The sequence below is a fragment of the Paramormyrops kingsleyae genome, chromosome 21 (genome assembly GCF_048594095.1).
Source record: "Paramormyrops kingsleyae isolate MSU_618 chromosome 21, PKINGS_0.4, whole genome shotgun sequence".
NCBI lineage: Eukaryota > Metazoa > Chordata > Actinopteri > Osteoglossiformes > Mormyridae > Paramormyrops > Paramormyrops kingsleyae.
The window spans coordinates 5,363,094-5,383,959 of NC_132817.1; the positions used below are offsets into that span (position 1 = coordinate 5,363,094).

The window sequence follows — 20,866 nt, forward strand, 5'->3', positions numbered from 1 at the left end:
CCAACTGCCTGCAGAGTCTTGGGCGAGAAGCCAGCAACAAGACAGAAGGTGGCACAGGGCAACGGATTAAACCCTTCTGATCTGGCTAAAAGGAAAGTGTCAGCCTTTAAAGGAGTTAGCCTGTCAAATTACTGCTTCCTGGTCACGTTAGATTTAAGGTGGACAGGGGTAGAGCAACTTTGATTGTATTAATAAAAAAAAAAGTCAGTTTTAACCATGAATGTGTTTATGTGTGGGATGAAGCAGATTGATAGGGCATCAGATGAGGTTAGCGGAAATAAGCGGTAAACCGCCAAGCCTGAGGTGAATGCACAATGCAGTCCTTCAACAGGCTAATAAATGCGTACAGCATACTTTCATTACAATGTTACTCACTGACGGAATCTTAATGAGCTGATTCCGGAACTCTCACGATGAGCTCCCAGTTATGTGATATTTACTCCCATTGGAAATGTGTGGGCCCCCTCCACGCCGGACGGCATCACGGGGGCTAGATCACACGCACCCATACAAGTCTAGAGAGTCTACAGGTCCCGCAGTACCTGATTCATGCGCAGGTAATCGGACAGAGAGAGGTTCTGGTTACGGTACCAGCACACGTGTGTGATGGTGTTGGGCCTCTGGCCCTGACCCAGGAGGTACCGAGGGGGAAGCTCCGGAGATACGGCCGGAGAGAAGACTTTGGGGCAGGAGGAGAAGCAGGGAGAGAGGAGAGCGGAGAGAGATTGTTAGTGCTCATTTAGGGATGGGCTTACGGCGAACATCTCCCAGGGCCTGATGGCTGAGCTGTTAGGTCAGAAAGGAAAGTGGTTAGTCTTATAAGAGAAGGCCAGTCAGCAGGGGAAAGGCGACCTCATCTGTCTCGCATGAGGTTCCGGGCGTCTCCCTTTGCGTGAAATGCTTCCCAGAAGCATCACTCTAAACAGGGCTCAAGCCACCGGCAGCGGAAATCCCCGACAAGGCCATGGGTGCCGATTAAACGGGAAGAAGAGAGGCACTTCTCTGCTAGACAGATCAGTAGAGCGACGAGAGAGACGGGGCAAAGCTGAAACCAGAAGCGTGAAGCGTGAAAGACGTGGGTGAGCGGAGGGAGCTAGATGACTGCGGCGACACTGAGGCTACAGGCGTGAAGAAATGGTGAGGAACCCTGGTCTGATGAGGCCTACACAACGTGCTGGCTTCGGCTCTACCTGCTTCCTTATAGAAGGATCAGCAGAAATGCAAGTTAAGGCGGCAGCCCCTGTGGTCCATTAAAGGAAGAGGGTTCCCGACCCCAGAACACCCCCTCCCCACACACACTGCACATCTCTCAGATGACGCCCTACACCTAGCAGAAGTGGTCTGACTGCTTAAACACAGTACTAACATGGCAGTGAGATGCCCTGCAGGAACCTGCATCTCCAGTAGGTGGCACTGCAGAGAAGTACTGATTCTAACGAATACCACAAGCCTTCCTTATATCTCATGACTGGAAAATCTAGTCCTTACAAGGACTTGGCCGGCCGTGCTTGAAAATACACTCGAGCCTGGCAAGGACCACAAGGGAGGCTCTGTGCACTGGGGCAGACGTATCTGGACAGGGGTACCTCCACGGAGAGGCTGTGGTCAGACATGGAGACGCTGGTGTTTCGGTGCCAGCACACATGCATGGTGGTGTTGGCGCGGTGGTGCGTCTGCCTGTCCAGCGAGCTACGGGATGAGTGCGTTTCGTCCTCGGACTCCTGCTCCAGGGACACCTCGTCAGAGGACCCTGCCGGGGGGCGAGGGGAGGCGCAGGCTTCAGCGTTAATTACACACAAGGAAAATTCATTCCCCCCCCCTCCCCTCACCAGCACCTAGGGAAGTAAAAAGTCAGGAAATTCAAGGCAGGACACACTAAGAAACATCAGACCTTAAGGCATCATGCACCTGAAAGGCAACAAAGATGTAAATTTCCTCACAGCACTGACTCTTCTGCAAACAGAGATTGAAAGTAAATTGTAAACCAGTGTTTCTCAATCCTGTCTTCGGGGACAGCCACCTGTAAACAGGTATTCGATGTTCCTGATTGGCTGCGAGCTGGGGGGGTGGCAAAAAATGTGGCCCATCGGGGGGTCCTTAGGACTGGATTGAGAAACTGCACTAAACAGACCCCCCCCTTTGGTTTTTTGAATAGGAAGACCATGCCAGTCACCCAAATTCACATGCAACACTCAATGAAATGTTTGTTGTCAAACCTAGTTCTGACCTTCCTGTCAGCAGCCAGCAAAACGCAAATCACCAGCTACAGGGGAACGAGTACCAAGGTGCCAAAGAACAGTGACACACCCTTCCGGCCATCTCATCCTTCCCTTGCGTTGGCACTTTGTTGACTTTCATCAGATAATTAATTTTAAGCAGAGCAGTGCCACGCCCCGGTCTCAGCACAGTCCAACGCAAGTGGATCCCCGCCAAGCTTAGAGACACGGCTTTGTAAAGTTTTTTTTGTGGGTGTTTTAAAATCCACTTGGTCACCCTGTTTACTAAACTGCAAAAGAAAAGGCAACTTCGTGTGAATGTCTTGGGAAGAGGCCCCCGCCCTGTTCTGGCCGCACGTTTGGCAGCCGCACAGAGCAGGAACGAGCTGCCGCATGGGGGGTCTTACTGTTTGAGCGATCGCCCTGCCCCGACTCCAGGAAAAGCCCCGATTTCTCCTGGGACATCTTGGCCAGGTCGATTGCCTGGTTCAGGTCCTCGATCCACTTGCCCATCTCCACTTTAGAGCTGAGAAGAATGGAAATAAAACACCAAGATGCCAATTTAACAGCCAGTCATCTTCAGAAACCTGCTTTGTTAATGAGATCTTGGGCCTCGGCGTGCAGGAACATGAGATGAACTGGCTGACCGACTGACCTAGCAGCCACCACGATGGTCCTCTGCACGGAGTAGATGGTGAAACAGTGGGGCACGTTCCACTCGTTCTCGCTCTCCTCAACCTGCACAGAAGCAGAAGGATACAGGGAGAATTTTACAGAATGTGGGGCAATGGAGGGACGGGCAGACAGGATCCCTTATAGCAAACTACCGTGCTTGCGTATCACACTTACTACCGTGCTTGCGTATCACACTTACTACCGTGCTTGCGTATCACACTTACTACCGTGCTTGCGTATCACACTTACTACCGTACTTGCGTATCACACAAAATTCTAGGATTTTTTATGCAGGGCAAAAAAAAGAGGGGCCATAATTCATACAGAGGGGCCAACCTTATTAGCCAATGACATGTTTTGAATCATTGAGTGACGGGAGTGAGAATTCCAGCGGCCAATCAGCTTACAGCTGAGGCCAGCATCCCTGCCCCTATTTGTCAGCATACGCCTGCTGCCTAACCATTAACAGGTGGCTGTCTGCCAGGAGGCCACCATTACTCACCGGTACATCCAGCAGTATGATCTGCAGGTGTGGGGGGGGGGCGAAGCAGAGACAGGCAGGTTATCACAGGCCATAACCCAGCCTAGACCGACAGCCACCCTGAACGCCCAAGGGCGTCAGTTACCAACGCAGATGAATGAGAGCTTTGCAGGGTAATCCTTACAACCAGCTTCCAGAAGATCGGCGCCACCTGATCATTACAGTCTAATCTGATCTGGTCCATGAATAGTCTAATTAGGTTCTTGCTTTGTTGGAAGATGTTGTGTAGCTCCTGCTCCAATCCCATTTACACTCACGTCTGGGCTTTCATTGGCCGATCAGCTTTGCCACACTTACGCCTAGTCGGCTCCTTGAACGCACGTACGTTTGCGATGTGCCATTTTCCTGACTTGGCATCACTTTGGACAAAAGCGTCGGCTAAATGTGTAAACTGTAAACATTTAAGACCACTGCAGGTGACCATGAGCAAGTGGAGAGCGGAGTGCACTCGTCTCAACACCTGAGCCGTGCTGAGGGACATCGTGGAGCTGATGCTGACTGGAGCAGGAGCCCCAGGAGCCCCAGGAGTCCAGCCGCTTAGCGAAACGTCACAAAGCTCCTCATTTCCAAGGGCCGCTCACGCAGACAGAGAGCAGCCACTCTGCTTATTAACATGAACTATACTGGCCTGTAACCATGACGTTTATTAGACCAGAAAAAATAAATAAATAATAACTGGATGTAACGGATACGCCTGAGGTTAAGGAGAACGGCTCGACGGCCTTTCACACTCACGATCATGCCGTGGAGGGCCAGCTGGCCGTGCACTTTGAACTGGTTTGTGGCCGTCACCCCTTTGCTGGTGTACAGGAGCATGTCTGAAAACTGCAGACGGGACAGCAGGATTACTCGAATGACATCAAAGCCAAAAGCATGGGATTTGCTGTTAAGTTTAAGTTTAACTCGGGATAGGTTATAAAGCAGACAGCTCTTAGACTACCTACCAAGAAGAACATCCTCTGCTGCAGTCCCTTCTTGGTGAGCTTGAACAGACAGCCCTCTCGGATGAACTCCTACGAGCAAGATGGGACATCATAGCACAGAGCGCTATGAAATATGACTGGGTGTCATGTGCCTCGGTCCTTAGAGCTACGTGAAGTCTCATTCTCTGACACGCACAGCCGTTCGCAGGCCTGGACGCACTCCCATACTCACCCTGCCGGGAGTGATGAGACTATCCATGCCAATGAGGTCCCTCTGCAGCTCCGTGAGCTTCTGGAAGTTCTCCAGCCGGATGAGGCTGCTCTGCAGCTGGGCAGCCATCCCAGTCACCTCCTTCAAGGCCCCTGCGGGCCGGTCCATGGTCACAGGGTTTGGGGGAGGGGAGAGAAAGAGGTGGGGTCAGTCCCTCAAACAGCACCACATGCAGAACTGAACCAGAGAGCAGGGACTGACTCAGTGTTACAGGCGATAAAAGAGCTCTGGCTCCTGCAGAGTTTAAACCCCAAAGGAAGCTAAGATGATGTTCTTTGGCTTTGTATCTCAGGCAACGTTGCATGCAAACTGTGGTAGAGTCTGAATGGCAAGTGAGGTGGGTACAGCAAGAGGAACCAAATTAAGGTCCAGAAAGATCTCAGATCAGAGTCCTCATTCCCTGCACTCTGGTGGACCTTCTGGCCCATGGGGGCCTCACCCTTGCAGTCCTCGTAGTCGCGGTGTTCCGGCGTGTAGTGCTTGCACAAACGCTCCAGGATCAGTTTGTAGTGCATCAGCCGCTGGATGGGCTTCAGCAGGAAGGTATTGAGCGGCAGGTAGCACACTTTCTGCAGCTCGAACTCCTTGTAGACCGTCTCCAGATTCTTCAGGCGCTTGGTGGCCTTCTCCAGCTCCGTCAGCACCTCGTCGTGCTTCTGCAGGTAGCTGGTGAACTCCTGTAGAAGGAACGGATCAGGGCTATCAACCACCACGGTCTAACTGAATCCAGCAGATCTGCAAGCACGTGGATGTGAGAGCAGCTGGCAGAGCCCCTGGTCCAGATGTTTTGAAGGACAATGTGAAATGAGGCCAGTGGCATCCCGAGATCCATCAGCAGGGTCACCTTCAGAGCACACATGTTCTTCAGCATTACGTCGCCGATGTGCTGGTAGTCTCCCTTAACATGGGCGTTGGATCGACCCTCCCTGGGGGGTGACACGGTGACACCCATTTATTTAAAACCACTCACATGCCCCTGACCACACACACGTAACCCAGAACACAGACCAGAGAGCCAGCCTCTGGTCGACCTCCTTGAGGAACCCTCGGTGGAACTCGTAGATGGGGTCGATGTTAGAAAAGAGGAGGGTCATGAGACCTTCTGGCATGGCGCCCTCCTTGATGACGGCACTGCGGAACCACTGGAAGGCACAGAGGCGACAGCCGCGGATAAGCCTACCGCACGTGAACCCTAGTCAAGCAGCGGTGCATTGTGGGTAGGGATCAGTACAGCTTACCACTGTGATGACCTCCAGGTCCTTCAGATAGGTCCTCTCTGTGGTCAGAATCTCTTTGGCAATAAAGTACGCCTTGTCAGTGGGATACCTCTGGAGCAGTCAAACACAAAATCAGCACACATCAGCCACACTTAAATCGAGGTCTTTATTTGGCCACGATCTGGAGCATATGCATGATGAGCGGGAGCAAAATCTTTACCAAAAAAAAAAACTGCAGCGAAAACAGAATAACTGTAAGCAAATGTGAATTAAGAGGGCGACGTGTCCCTGAGACTTTTTTTCGGCAGTAGTGAGCAGACATTCGCAGACAAGTCTGCAGAACTTCTTTCAAAGTTTCACTCATCTGCAAGTTTTCAGCACTTTTAAAAAAAAGTTACCCAGTTTGCTTTGGAGTGAAACTGCCTCGATGAAAGAGGAAGGGGGGAGAGGGGAGGGGTGGGACTACTGCCCAAGGAGGCTTTTAAAACACACAACCCCCCCCCCCCGGCACTGATTCGTGTGAGAAGTACGTAGAGTAATTTAGGAGCAGAAAATGGCAGCGGGCGGGCATGCAGGCCAGCCAAGCAAGAAAGCCGCAGGCTTTGGGAACAGAACAATCTACTGGAAGAACATTTAAAGACTCACCTACTATACGGACGAAGCCACACAACAGGACACACGGCAGCTCGCGACAGACACGAGCAGGACCGCCATGTGCAATCACGACCAGTTACACGCTAGCTCCTCACTGACTGGACTGGAGGCTATAACCACTGATAGCATAACTGGGACCGCAACACAGCATAACACGCCACCATGAGGACAACAGCGGGATTGCAGCGAAAAGCAGATTTTGCGCGACAGGGGTGTGGGTTAGTGGTGCCGACGAGCTATCGGACAGGGGGGCCGGGGTGGGATATGGGGAGTGTACCTTCCTCCTAACCCCCTCATCATCCTCCTCCTCCAGCGGGATACTGCCCACCTCACTCAGGATGGGGCTCTGCAGGGGGGAGGGAGCCTGCCCTGGTAGGCTGAGGGTGGACATCTGGAAGGAGGGGGAGAGGCAGAGGGGGCTCTCCGGAGCCAGGGACGGTGGTGAGGCTTGCGGGCTGTCGGGGGGAGCTCCTGTGGGGGGAGAGAGGGAAAGAGATCAGCGTGAGAATGCAGACGATGTACGACCCACCACCCCCCCCCCCCCCCCGATAGCTCCCGTCTGACATTTCATACAAACCCCATCCAGCAACAAAGCACCATACGACTACACCGCAACCATCTAATACAACGTTTCACAGCTGCCGTAATTAATTCCTTAACGCACAGCGCAGGGGGCTGAATGAGGTGGGGGTGGGTATTTACTCCGAGGCCTGGCGTGGTGCGACTTTCACACGCATATGTGCAGAATACGGACCGCGTGAGGCGCTGGACGGAGACAGCGCCACGGCCCAACGGCGCGGAGCGTGAACGGTGGAAGGTTCGAGGGAAACGCACACCAGCACTTTATTTGCACGGCATTTTAATGTCAATGAGACGAAAAGCACAAAAAAAAGAAAAGTTAACGCAACATGCTGGAATATTTTACTTAATTGCACGATATCAGTAACAAGGATCTGAAATGACTCTCCGGGAGGAGAGGGGAGCTGCAGAAACCCGCAGGAGGCCCAGTCACGCACCTTACACCTCCCTGTTAGCGGTTCCCAGCATGTGTCAGACTCGATCACACACTCATTAACCCTGATGGAAAAACACCCTGCCTGCAGCTGCGCGGGCTGCCGTCTGCAGCTGCGCCGTTTACAGCCGGCTTCCTGTAACCGGCCTGATAAAGGGCGACGCAGAGCAGACGGTCTGGCTTCTCACATTGCTGTGATTTACCACTGGAAGCCGGTTCTGGGACCTCCTCACTGGTAAACGGGAGGGGCAGTCTGCCAGAGCCCTGCGCACAATGGAAAAAGCACAGCTGTTTCTCTATTACGCAGTAAATGGGGTGGTGGGGGGGGGGGGGGGTGGAGAGAGCAAGACAAACCAAAAAGGAGACGAGAGGCAGTTCCATGACCCGGAACTAATCCCCGGCGTCAGGAATGTCGCAGGCCCGGCTGCTGAGTAGCATTTGGTTTACAATTTAACCACCGCACCCTGGACAGGGGGGGGAGCGAGGGGTGGGGGGGTGGGGCAAAGGTAGCGGTGTAATGCCTTGGCCGGCGGCCTAAGCTAACACGGCGCCCCAGGCAGGAATGCGACTTTGGAATCTTCCGCCGCACCCATGATAAGTGGCAGGTCTCTGGGGGACAGGGCCGGGGGCGAGCCCCTTTATTTACCCTCAGATTTGCCAGGGGACATCCTAAGACAGGACGAGGAGACAGAAGGGAAGAAGCGGTCCGCCCTGGTGGGAGGGCGTCCCTCAGAACACCAATCCCAAACTACTTATAGGATAGGGAAAAACTTAAAAGCTACAGGAAAATCTGGGTCAAAAACTACAAGAAACAGGAACGGACGGGGTTATTATGCAGAGTTATTCTCCAACTCTGCATACTTTTGTAAAGAAGCAAAGACTATAATATGCTACTGAGCCACTGGAATAAACATGCATTTCAGATGTTTATTAAAGAAAAAGAAAAAAAAACTGGCTGCGTGTCATTCCCTCCGACAGTGCAGTGTGGAAATCCGCTGCCCACGCAGTTAGGGAAAGAGAGGATTCCGGCTCCTCCCCTCAGCCACAGAGACCCGACTCCCCACAACCAGCCTGGGGAGAAAAGGTAACCTTATCCCAAGGGCCTCGCGCTTGGCTGCTACGCTAAACGCGTCCGCTAGGCTCCCTCCAGGAGCGAGCTTGCTACCACAGCGCCGCTCCCACGCCCCAGACTGGACTCCCGGGAGAGCGAGCGGGGGGGAGGGGGGCATCAAGGCCACTAAAATTCTAAGAAGCTCCAACCTGTCGAATTTTCCAGCAGGGAAGCTAAATCGCCAAAGGTCAGCTTCAATTACAAGAAGCTAAAAAGGAGAACTAAATAAATGTATATATATACATATACACACATGATGAATAAAATAACTGGAATATAAAACACATCTGAAGTTATGAAAATGATTTTATTTTAAGAAGTACACTGATTTATACCAGCACCATACAATGATAAAACTAGTTGAAATGGTTTTTCCTTAGAAAAAAAACAAACAAAAAAAAACAAACAAAAAAATGCAGTTCAAGACGCTGACGTCCAGCATTTGACTGACTGGGCCAAGCTGTCGCCGGCACAGGGCAGACGTACATCAAGCCGGGGCGAGCGGCTCAAACTGCTGATCGAAACCAAAGCAAGGTGTGTGGTCAGAGCTCCCCCAAAGCACGGTCGGGCCAGCTGGCTCGCTGGGCCATTTTCAGAGGCTCTCAAACCTGCCTGAACCAAACCCAGCACCTGACACGCCACAAAGGGTCACGTTAAGTGCTGAAGGGTTTACTCAATATTAAAACAAACGTTTATGTTGGTGAAAAAGGACTGATATCGATTAAAAAACATCTGATATGAAGAGAGAGGACTCTCCCCTCATTCCTTTGGCCAATCAGCAAAATCAGCAATGGGGAGGGGGCTATACACATCTGCCTGATGAGGAAAACTACATGCCTGGCCCGCTTCACACGGGGGGGGGGGGGGGAATGTAAATAATCACCTTTTAAAAGGTCCTTCGGGCAAAACAGGCAGACAACCACCTGGCATGTGGCGTTTGGAAAAACCTTCCCCCGTTTAGAAATGCTTTCAGACCACCTTGCTTTGCTCTCTACAAGGCACTTCAGAAGAGGGAACAAAAAACAAAACAAAACAGACAAACGAGGCATGCCGAGCGATTAGCTCCCCCTAAAATTACCTTCTCACAGTCTGATAATGCATCATTCCACACAGACAATTTCAAAAACACACAACGGTTAAGGCTCAGGGCTTGGGGCATGTGGCAGCACCGGAGAGCCCCGCGACCTTCCCGCGCTGAGGGACCCTCCGTGGCCAAGGCACACATGTACAAAACAAACATTCTCTGCTGGGAAGACTGAGGCTCCTCCAATTTCAGTGAATAACAGCAACATGTGAGCGATGGAATTTGCAGCATCTGACTGTCCATTGCTGGTCCTTCCTACAGGACATTCATGTCATCCTCCTCCTTCAGTAAAGTGTGTGACTTCAAACACAAAAATATTAATAAAAAAAGGCACCCAAGGCTCCCTTCGTTTGCATGTCGTCCGAGCTTTTAGCCACACCCCACAGACAATGGACCCAGGTTAGACGGGGATGATGAGGAGGAAGATGAGGGGAGATGCGCTTTCCGGCTCAGGGCATCACAGCTCTGTGTTGGGGATGGCAGGCGACGGGACGAGAAGGCAGTCCCGGGGGGGGGGGGGGGGGGCAGCTTAGTGTCCCAAGCAGCTGGGACACTGCCAGAAGCGGAAGGCAGGGCGGCGCTGTACGGCCTACTGCAATGCCACAGTGTGTTTTCCTACTATATTCATTCAACATTCATATCGGTTGGGGGGGGGGGAGATACATGAATAATATATGAAGGGAGCTTAGTGAATGAAAGTTTAGAGGGAAAAGGAACAAGGATGGCTCAGACACAGCGTACCAAGCCAAAAAAGAGACACCCCCCAAGGGAAAAGGCGACCTGGAGCATGCAGTCAGAAGGGGCACCAACTTCACAGCTGTAACAGTGGGTGGGGAGGCTTTGGCGCGGAGGTGGGAACACGCACCAGACGTCAGTGTTCCTCTGCTCCTCAGCTTATCACCCCTGGGGTGGACTAAGGTACAAACACCCCCCCTCTCCCAACACCCCCCCCCAAAAATATATCAGCATAGAAAAAAAAAAGATATGAAGTGGAAAATCCATTCATCATGGGGGGGCTTCTAATTTTACCCAGAAACCCAAGCAAATACATTGGAAAGAGCCCCAAAGTGCAACTTGGAAGCTAGCTTTAAGTGCTACAGAGATGGCTTGGAAGGATGAAGGAGGCACTGAGCAGTATCCACAGACCAGACTCTCCTACACATAAGGACCAGCAGACAGCACGTCATGGGAGAACCAGGAGCGCTGCCCACGTGCACCGAGAGAGCGAAGCCGGCACTCAGCCTGCAGAAAGGGGCCCAACGCAAAACAGAAGTCGTCCAAACCCAAAGCTGACAACGTCTGCAGAAACTGCCACCATTTCACCCAACTCCACAGCTACCAGCATCTGTCAGAAGCGAAATCGCAATAACTGCATTGCATATACTTCAATATTTATCTTGCTAAACATGAGTATAAATATTTCAATTATAACAATTTCTAAGTTAAGCTGTAAAACTTTTGGCACAAGCTAACAATCTGGAAAAAAAAAACTGAAAATACTTCAAACTGTAATAAATGCATGAGGTCACTTTAAATCAGTACTTTCTTTATGCAATCTGCCACAATACCTACTAGCCCTATATACATCCATGGTGTAATTTTATCACCCAGCATTACATAGATCAAATATCAGGCCACTCTCCAGCAGGGGGCGCTGTGTTGCAAAAGCTTCAACATACTGGTATAGACATTCTAAAAGCATGGATCCAGTTGAGAAGTAAAATATTATAACTTTATGATGTGTTGGATTTTCTAGCTAAGCTATGAGACCAGTGAGCTTGAAGGAAGAGGTCTCGATTTCTGTATAAGCCAAAAACAATGACATGAAACCAGCATTTATACCATGAACAAGAGACAAACCTCACGCAGTTGTCGGCAGTGATTTTTAAAGCCAAATTGTACCTTTCAGCCAGCCACGCTAAAAAGAAATTAAAAAGGGCCCAAGCCAACTATTGTACTTTTGATAATTAATGTACATCTATAATATGCACATACGCTTAAATAATGTTTAAGAAAATACAAAAGCATGGCCCAAAAACATGTGCTACAAATGAAGCCTTAAAGCATGAAGCTGATATTTCTGGTAACTTGACAGATCCGGCTAGGTAACGGGTCCAATCTGTAACTTTTGGACTTCCTGGGAGGGGCTGAAAAGGTCCTGCAGAGACTGCAATGCGCACCAAGGCAGTTTAAATCCATGCAAAAAAAACCATTAAGTTCCTTTACATGGGAATAACAATGGTCAAAATAAATATGAAGAAACCGCAAGATAATGACTAGAGTGACACTGAATGTTAAGAAGAATAACAGTAAAGGTGTGTTAAGTTTCATTGAGATTAATAGCAATTATGAAATTATGAGTTGGACTGTAGACCGACAATGGCCGTGACTAAGCACTAGAAACCATAGTAATCATAGAAACCAGCACTAAGCAACCAATTAAAATTCAATTTCGCAACATGCTGACGACTTTTCAGAAGCGGACGGCTTCTGCATAATTTCCTGCTTGAGCAGCCTGTGACGGCTTCCGCGACCCAGGACCGGCACAGATGGGCTCCGCCATCACCGACGTAAACGACAGAAAAGCAGCACAAACCACAAAACAGGCGTCTGGTGTGACTTACAGGTGGCCGCAGAACCAGGCGGGGCGCACGCGCTCTCTCACCGCCATGTCCTACCACAACACGCTCTACCACCACTGCCTCGCACTGCGGTGAAGCCGCCCTACCAGGCTCCCCAATCGACAGCTGAGTCCTCAGAGTGACACTCACACAGACCCACAAAGGCCAAAGCGAGAGTGCGTGGAGGGGAAGGGGCACCAAGCGAACCACAACTGAAAAGTCAAGAGATAAGAAGAAAATCTTCTGAAGGAAAACGGACAGCAAGTGGTCCCAGGTGAATATATATATCGGTCGTCGAACAGGATTGCGAAGCTCACAGGGAGCCTGCATATATTTTTGGGGGGGGGGGGGGGGGGAGGCTCTACATTTTGACGTGGGTGCCCGCAGGAGCGTCCCCGATGCCCAGCGCCTGCAGGTTGTGGCACTCCAGCAGGAAGTTATCCACGCCGGGCACGCCCGTCAACGGGCTGCTAAAGAAGAGGCTCTGGCCGCCGTCGTAGCCCCAGTCCGAGTCGCAGTCGGAGCTGGCGGCACTGGAGCCTTCGGCGCCTGTGGCCGGGCAGCTCAGCTGCTCCAACTGCTCCGCCAGGTCCCCGAACTGAGCTGCCGAGCTGGCCTCTGACCGCACCGAGTATGCAGGGAAGTTGACCATGGAGCTGGCCTCTGACGGGGCCTCGGAGCCGCCCAGGCCCAGCGACAGCGAGTCGGGCACCGAGCTGCACACCGAATGGTCGATCAGGAGGGAGTTGGTCTCCACATGGGGCACCCCGTCGTCAGCGAAAAAGCTGGGCTCGTCTGAGAACTCCATCAGCTCAGAGCCGTAGGCCCCGCAGTCACCGCAGTCCTCCCCCTCGTCCTCCACCTCCTCGCACGCAGCCTCCAAACCGCCATCTGCACCCTCAAACCGCAGGCCGTACGCGTCAACCGCCCCGGCGAAAAACGAGATGTCGCTGGGGTCGTCGTCTATGTACTCTTCAATGAGCTGCAGCTGGGGGCTGCCGAGGGGGGAGACCGGAGCCGGCCGGAGGGGCGGGGGGTCGCACCCAAAATCCAGAGCTGCGGGCAACCCCTTCAGCCCCCGCGTACCTCCCCAGATGTGCCCTCCCTTTACGACTCGCCCCCGCGGATCACCGCTGTTGCTGCCGTTCTGCAGGGGCCACGGGTGGGAGGGGCTACTCTCTACGCACACGGAGTGGGGGCTACAGTCTCCCGCTTCCCAGTTACTAAGGGCACCTGGAAACGCGGGGCGCGGCGGGGAGCTGGTGGCAGCCTGGGAGGTTTCCTCCTTCAGGGAGATGGGCGGACCGGCCAATGGAGGCGTGTGGGGGGCGGGGCTTCCGGTACGGAGCGAGTGGAAGGACACAGTGGCTGAAGAGGGCGTCGCCGGCACCCTCAGACTCTCGTTGAACGACAGGCTCTACAAAAGAACAACATACCCGTCAGTCGAGGGCTCAGCAGCGGGTCATGTCTGGATACAAACAAGACGGCCTTCGAAATGCTCTGGTCACCTGACCTGTTTGGGCACATCAGAAGCCACGGAGCGACTCGAAATGCGGCTCTTGCTGTTCCTCCTGCAAAAAGGATGACACGCAAGTGGGTGGGGGAGGGCATGTCACATGACACTAGACACCGGAAGTAGGGGCGTGGCAGCAGGGCACTCACCTTTGGTAGGGGGTCCTCTTTGCACCGCTGTCCCGGACGTACTCCACCAGCTGCTTCTGCGTCCTCCCACTGAAAATGCACAACAGAGCAGCCTGTCAGTACACCGCAGCGCAGCTGACGCAGCTGGAGACCAAAGGGATCGTCAAAGCGCCATCAGCACACCAAGACGTCATCGAGAACCACCCCCCCAACCCATCTGCAGCCCTTTGATGTTTATGGTCTTTCAAGACACGGGCAGGGGATTATTCACATCCAAGATCATAAAACAAGGAATAAATGGAATTCATAAACATTACCAAACATTCATGTGCGGATTTAGGACATAACATCAAAAGACCTTCCTTTGCTGCAACCCAAGTAGGCAGAGAAATCCCACCTGTATCTAAAAGAGGAACCTCTGCTGAAGAGAATGGCTTTGGACTTGGGCTTTGGCTGGTCAAACAAGCGGAAGAATGTGTGGTGCTCGACACAGTTCTTCCAGAACACCTTGCACTGGTCCCGACTGGCCATCAAGAACTCCAGCGTGTCCTCATGGGGACCCTGAGCAAAGAGAAACATGATGGTCATAACAATGGCAGGATTAAAGTTAGTCACACAGCTGCCCTGTGATACCCACATGGACCTCTGGGTGGAGCTTGACCAGGAATCTCTTCCTCTTGAAGCTCAGCTTGCGGATCTTGGACCAGTTGAAGGTGTTGATTTTTGTATTACCCTGGGGAGATGCCACACACAAAGATTCAGAACACCCACAGACCTGCTATACCCCCACCTATGTTAGGTACGAGTCTTGAAGGCCCCCCACCTGGAAGACCTGCAGACCCATGTGGGCCACCGCCAGGTTGATCTTGGTACCCTCGCGGTCCGCCGCAGGGTGGAACCGCACGCCGTACATCTCCAGCTTGCGGGCGATCTCCAGTACTTGAAAATCGGAGTCAGCTGGAGTCTGCCCTCTGTCATTGGTGGGAAAAGCCAAAGTGTCAGTCTGTGATTGGTTTGTGCACGCAACACAGCGGATTTCTGAAGCCATAGTGAACAGCTTTGCAACATGTGGGACATGTAAAGAGAAGCATGTAAAGAGACAAAAGTTGCGTTTCGTTTGAAGTCAGCCATTCTGGCATATCCCCAGCCTCCCGTTCCTCATGCTGAAATGTGTCAGCCAAACCCCAACAGATACGTCTGGCCCAAGTCGTCAGTGAATAAAATTCTCCCGTCACATGATTCTGCGAGGGGCACGGTGACAACGAAGTTGGGTTCACAAGGAGTCGTTTGCCTCTGAAGACGCGTAACGGAATGCCAAATGCTGGCCAGCTCTGTCGCAGCATCAACACCGTGGGTGTAACTGTACATAAAATTTACAGTTCGGTACAATTTTGGTACAGAAGGAAAACAGAATGTGTTTTGAAATTAATTATCAAATATGCAAAGACAATTAAGAAAAGTTATGGAAAAGTTAACAAAACAGACGCTTATTTGCATATTGTAAAAAAATCTAAAATATAATTACAGTGAACTGAATCCTTGTACTCTACTACTGTGGTTGCATATCTGTAACCCCTATTGCCAGTCTTTTTTTTTTTGCCTGGTCTGAATTTCCTGGTAAAAGTGCCTTAGATGCCACTGGGACACTAATTGGCAGAGGTGCCTTCCGCTTTGCTCCAGCGGTACACATTCAGATGATAATCTGCAGTGATTTAGCACGCTGGCTGTGTTTCTAGCACCACGGCCGACAGACAGTCTGTCTTATCAGCTACTCTCACTCTGGTGTTGGTGTATTTCATCGGGAAATCAAGATGCTCCAAAAACTGCCAATGATGACTGACTGTAACCAGGATTAGCATTAGCCGTTACCAACTCGGTCACAATTAATTTGTTTCTTTGTGTGTATGACAGCCCTAATCAACAGGCTCTAATTTTGTTCATCCTTTAAGCACCAAAACCCCTTAGAGCCCCAGTTGGTCTCTGTATGGCCAATAAGTCTGTGAGTTGGGGAGGGGGATTAGAAAGGCAGCGAGATCAGCAGACACCCCGCAAGCTTATAGAGATGAGTTCACGTCCTCCCCGTCGAGAGAGACGGACCACATCCACGGGCTCTGTGATCAAATCCCCGGAAACAGCCTGCTGCCCTACACCTGAACATGGTGACTAATGTGCATCTTTAAATAGCTCAGTCAGTAACAGGGAGTCAGCCAAGCATGTGAACTGGTTATCCTAATGAAGAATACTTCAGCTAAGAGCTGTGTCTCTGAGCAACTGCCTGAAGTCCCGGGAAGGGGGGGGGAAGGGGTCCTCATAATTGTCAGACTAGCCAAGCTGAAGGCAATCAGTGTAGCAGCCAGGAAAACCCCCCACTGGACCCCTGGGGCCAGGGCAAAGACTCACAAGTGCCGACGGTGGAACTCCATGATCTTCTCCTGAAGAACATCCTGACTGGGCAAGAGCTTGTTCAGCTTCAGGAAGTCCCGGTCGGCCAGGTCGTCATAGTCGCCCATCTCCGCTGTGGATCCATTGGCATGTGCTTATTGGATGGGCAGAAAAGCAAACGCGATCCACCCCCTCCCCCCACACAAAAAAAAAATTAAACCTGCCAGCCACCCACTCCCTGACCCACAAGTAGCAGGCTGCAGCTGCTGAGCGAGGTATAGAGCCCAAAGCTTACCCAGTAAAACAGTGACAGATAACGCCTTAAGACGGTGCATCATTCATAACACACACCCATGCTCACGCACACGCCTTGCACTGCATGGGTACCCACACTGCAATAAGTGAGAAGCCAGCAGGGCGGCGGTATTCTCAGAGCAGTGAAGCCTGCCCTCAATCAGGTCCCTCTTCATCTGCAGGGCAAACAGGTACCTAAAGGTACGATAAAGGGGTGCAGTTGGCACAATTAAAAGCTCCCAGCTGGCTTTGCCACGGCAGGTTATCCGATAGCGGCTCGGTTCTGGCGGTAAGGCTCCCAAGTCGTACCTGGTGAACTCCTCCTGCAGCTGGCCAGGGTCTGGGGGGAAGAACTTCACTGAGAGCCTGAAGAGCGTGTTCTTGGGCCCTGGAACACAGACTTGGTATCACTGCTCCAGTAGGAGACACTGCATGCATGCTGTGCAGCACATTCTACTTATTTATGCAACACCAAAGTGTGGTGCAGGCAGTTAAGCCGGTTCATGTCCACCTGTCCACCAAGCAACAAGTCAAATCATAAATAACCAGATTGAAATGAAGGTTTAACAGCACGGCCTGAGGTAGAAAACTCTACTTACTCCTTACTTGTTTCACTATGAGCTTCAACGGTTCCAACCATGTCTGTCAAAAAGGCAAAAACGAGAGCAGCTGAGTGTTTTAACCCCATAGCAGAACCCAAGACAAACTCACCCCCACCCCCACTGGAGAATTCTTCCCCAGAAAGCAACAGATAAGAAAACTTAAACTGTACAGACATGCTTCTGAGGTCTGTTAACATGGAGGAATTCATGCTTGTAGTTAGACTAAAAAGTTTGGCTGCATGTGTGTGTGGGACAGACAGACATTTGCAGGAATCGTCACACTGGTGACTTCCAGTTTCGTTACTCGGGTTCTTTCAAAACCCACCCAGTTCATGTGCACGTTCTGAAATTCCAGGCCAAAGTAGTCCGACTCGATGAGATTGAGCCTCCGGTACACCTCATTCAGGAGAGCCTGGCCATCCGCCTTCGTCTGGGGGTGGGGCGAGACAGGAGACAAGTGAGTGAGAGATCGAGCTGGAAATAACATTCCCTCTTTAATATACCGAGATTGCATAACATGTCTAAAAAAATACCAATGTCGCTTCTTGCCAGAGAGCTCAAAGCAGAGGAGAAGCACATCAGCTCCCAAGTTCCTAAAATTAATTTGGGAGACTAACAAGGGCCCAGAAGTCCGAGACCGGATCCCAGATCCCAGAGCAGGCTTACGGAGACGAGGTGGCCGGCCGCACTTCAGCATGTCGGAACCACGAGGTTCAGCGGGTCACTAATGACTATTTACAGAAAGGACATGGCACTGCGGAGACATGAAACCTGAGACCACATCTTTTTATAAGAAAATTACTGGGGAAACATCTGGATGCAATATGGGCGGAGGAAAGGAGCGAGTCTGGTTGGTGTTGGCAGAGCAAACCTCCGCAATGGGGCAGAAAGGAAGGAGCAGCTGAAACAAAAGCTGATTTAGGCACCACCATCTCCGGCTGTCTGGGCTGGCAAGCAGCAGGCTGGATAATTGACCGTACAAAGAGATGGGCATGTGGGTACCCGCCCCCATCACACAGACTGCATCCTCATCACTGGCACTGCATGCCTCATTCTGGTTGGAGAACTCCAGTGGAAACAGACGGGAATAACAGGCTGCTGCCCCAGGTCCCTATAGGGGGCTCCCCTCCGCGAGACCGATGCATCCCCCCCCCCCGCCCCCCCGAGCATGGTCTGCCAACCTTGGCATTCAAGTGAAGCCATTTAAAATGTTACAGGTGGCATCGTGGGAAAATCACCATACATCAAGCTGCACTTCTGGGAGCACATTTCATAGTCATTACAGGGAGGTGAGCTTGCAAGTAACATTCCAGAGCAGGTAGGTGGTGTTTGGTGGAGGGGGCAGACAAATAAAGAAGAAAACAATGAAATGATCAAATTAAATGAAACCCTGTCGCTTTACTGACTGACTTGGTTACGTTACACTAACATTACTGATATGTCAATGGAATCAAGTCACCGTCACACTTCAGCCAGAGAGCATCTTCTTACTATGACCATCAATAGGGAGGATAAACCCCTAAAACTGTCCAGGACTAACCCAAACTGGCCGGGCCATCTCACCTCTGGGGGGGGGGGGGACATGCTGGTCTCCTAATCCGCAGGGGGGCAGGGGGATTACACCCTCCGCTGCCCGTAAACCATCTGTAACCCGCAACAGCCTGCCTGCGAGGCTGCCACTGTTTACATTTCATTCTCCAGGGCGTCGGATGAGCCTCGAACAAACTGCGTCAGCGAGCCACCGCGCCTGAGCACGCCCTCCTCACCTTCCCCCGGAGGACAGACCTGTCCGGCGTCCTGATTACTCACCAGGCACTCACCTGACGGGAAAGGTCATGCTGTCTGACGCATTAAATAAGCGGTATGGAAATGACGTCTAACACTGACAACTTTACTCCTGAATCACCATCCATAAGTGCAGCAGCACGTTTGAGTCTACATGCCCTGCGACAGAGGGGCATGCCACTCACAGTGTACCCTGACAACGGGCCCAGTGCCGTCCATGAAGAGATACGTTTCCTCATGTGCTTCTCTTCCAAAGTTACTGGCCTCAAATCAGCTTAATGAACATGTGGCAAATGACGTAGGCGGATCTTACTGGGAAGGAAAGCATATCAGGAAAAACTAAGGGAACCACGGCTTCTCAGATAACGTCGAGCGCCTCAACCAGCTGCCTGCATAAGGCTTTGCAGAAGATAACGCTGAGCTTAATCCTGCTCAGGATCTGGGGTTTAGGTCATGCTGGCAGGCCCCAGCATGACAGAGAACGCCCCACCCTGCCTTTCGCCACACACGTGTGGGCTACCCCTGCTTCAACGAGCAGCCCCCGAGCATGACTGTACCGCAAGCCAATTGTCAGGCGCAAAACAGCCTTTCCATGAGGTCGATATGTGATTAAGCCATGTGCTCTCATGATGATACAGCCCCTTCCAGACCTAGCCCACACCGGGGGAGGACTCAAGCAAGACACATTCAGCCCGAAGATGAGATTAAAGGTCACTTCAATTCAATTCAATTCCAAAAACTTTATTTGTCCCCGAGGGGCAATTAAAGGCACTCAGGGCAGTTGAACAAAGGACACAATGATGTAAAGTGCAACAGTGATTACAGTGTTTAACAGATTCTGCGCAAAATCTTAGTCAATCCGATAGGTGAGAAATGAATAAATAAACAGGAGGAAATTGGGATGGGATGGGCTATGTAATTATTCCCGATTCAAGTCGCCATCTTGAGAGCATGGACACTGGATACTGCAGCTGGGGGGAGGGGGGGGCATGTCTTTTCTGTGTCACACCCCCAGCCCAAACAAACATGGGGGCCCTTGTCAAGCAGACTGCATGCAAATCTAACTGTGTGGGGGGGAAACGTCAGGAGAATTACAGCCGATCATCATTACAGCACATTTGCTGCCATAGTTATTCGGAACCTTGAGTCTATCCCCCCCCCCCCCAACAGAGTTTAAAAATTTCAATACGACACAGCTGTAATTATACAGAGAAATGCCTCTGTAATGACAAAGTCATAAAAGTTCTGACCACAGGAGAACATCAAATTACACAGCGCATATTCCAAACGCACACCAGAAAAAAAAACTCGTCTGCTTACTTAAAACTCATAGTTGGCAGGGGGGGGGGGGCAGCTTCGGCAGAGTGAGGCGAGTAGCTAAGTCGTTACAGTAAAAGCTCAGAAACACCCAGGGGGGCCGCAGGACACGCACTTCAGAAACTGCAACAAACCAGCTCTTCAAACCTTTGCCCATAAAACAAACGTCATTTAAATTCACATTACAGCTGGATCCAAACCAGGACCTGAACGGGGTGGGGCGTATTTTCTGCTTTACAGTGCCGCTTGACTATTTTTCTCAGTTCCTTGCCTTAGGGGGTTAAAAGTTTAAGAGGCCAGTTGTTAAAATTCCTTGGCGTAACTTCCTCCGGGCTCTGGTGGATAACCTCCCTCTCTCCCTCTCTCCTTCCAGAGTGGCGTCCCAGACACAAGAGATCCTTTAAAAACCAGGAAGGTCCCCTACCAGCCCCCGCCAACCCCACAGTTTCGCGGCTCGTTCTCAAGGAGTCAACTGCCTGCCCCCCAAACTCCGCCTGGTGGCTGTTATACAGGCCAGTTC

The 20,866-nt window shown here is 51.5% G+C and overlaps 1 protein-coding gene across 6 annotated transcripts in view; it reads right to left on the reverse strand.

The window, feature by feature from the left end:
- farp2 (FERM, RhoGEF and pleckstrin domain protein 2) overlaps positions 1 to 20,866 on the reverse strand; it is a 32,974-nt gene that overhangs the window by 3,779 nt on the left and 8,329 nt on the right. For 2 of the 6 annotated variants that reach the window (XM_023822304.2, XM_023822305.2), the window contains exons 3-25: positions 17,570 to 17,674; positions 17,242 to 17,284; positions 16,952 to 17,030; positions 16,740 to 16,837; positions 16,367 to 16,481; positions 14,790 to 14,937; positions 14,604 to 14,699; positions 14,364 to 14,527; positions 13,988 to 14,056; positions 13,839 to 13,896; positions 13,559 to 13,742; positions 6,775 to 6,968; positions 5,865 to 5,954; positions 5,635 to 5,768; positions 5,471 to 5,552; positions 5,066 to 5,303; positions 4,588 to 4,718; positions 4,377 to 4,445; positions 4,168 to 4,257; positions 3,394 to 3,414; positions 2,872 to 2,954; positions 2,624 to 2,742; positions 1,587 to 1,750 (exon numbers count right to left, since the gene is read on the reverse strand). In XM_023822304.2, coding sequence (XP_023678072.1) covers positions 1,587 to 1,750; positions 2,624 to 2,742; positions 2,872 to 2,954; positions 3,394 to 3,414; positions 4,168 to 4,257; positions 4,377 to 4,445; positions 4,588 to 4,718; positions 5,066 to 5,303; positions 5,471 to 5,552; positions 5,635 to 5,768; positions 5,865 to 5,954; positions 6,775 to 6,968; positions 13,559 to 13,742; positions 13,839 to 13,896; positions 13,988 to 14,056; positions 14,364 to 14,527; positions 14,604 to 14,699; positions 14,790 to 14,937; positions 16,367 to 16,481; positions 16,740 to 16,837; positions 16,952 to 17,030; positions 17,242 to 17,284; positions 17,570 to 17,674 — 2,574 coding nt within the window. Of the gene's footprint in view, positions 1 to 542; positions 680 to 1,586; positions 1,751 to 2,623; positions 2,743 to 2,871; positions 2,955 to 3,393; positions 3,415 to 4,167; positions 4,258 to 4,376; positions 4,446 to 4,587; positions 4,719 to 5,065; positions 5,304 to 5,470; positions 5,553 to 5,634; positions 5,769 to 5,864; positions 5,955 to 6,774; positions 6,969 to 13,558; positions 13,743 to 13,838; positions 13,897 to 13,987; positions 14,057 to 14,363; positions 14,528 to 14,603; positions 14,700 to 14,789; positions 14,938 to 16,366; positions 16,482 to 16,739; positions 16,838 to 16,951; positions 17,031 to 17,241; positions 17,285 to 17,569; positions 17,675 to 20,866 lie in introns of all 6 variants that reach the window. The other 4 variants (XM_023822309.2, XM_023822308.2, XM_023822310.2 and 1 more) reach the window with 4 other exon arrangements.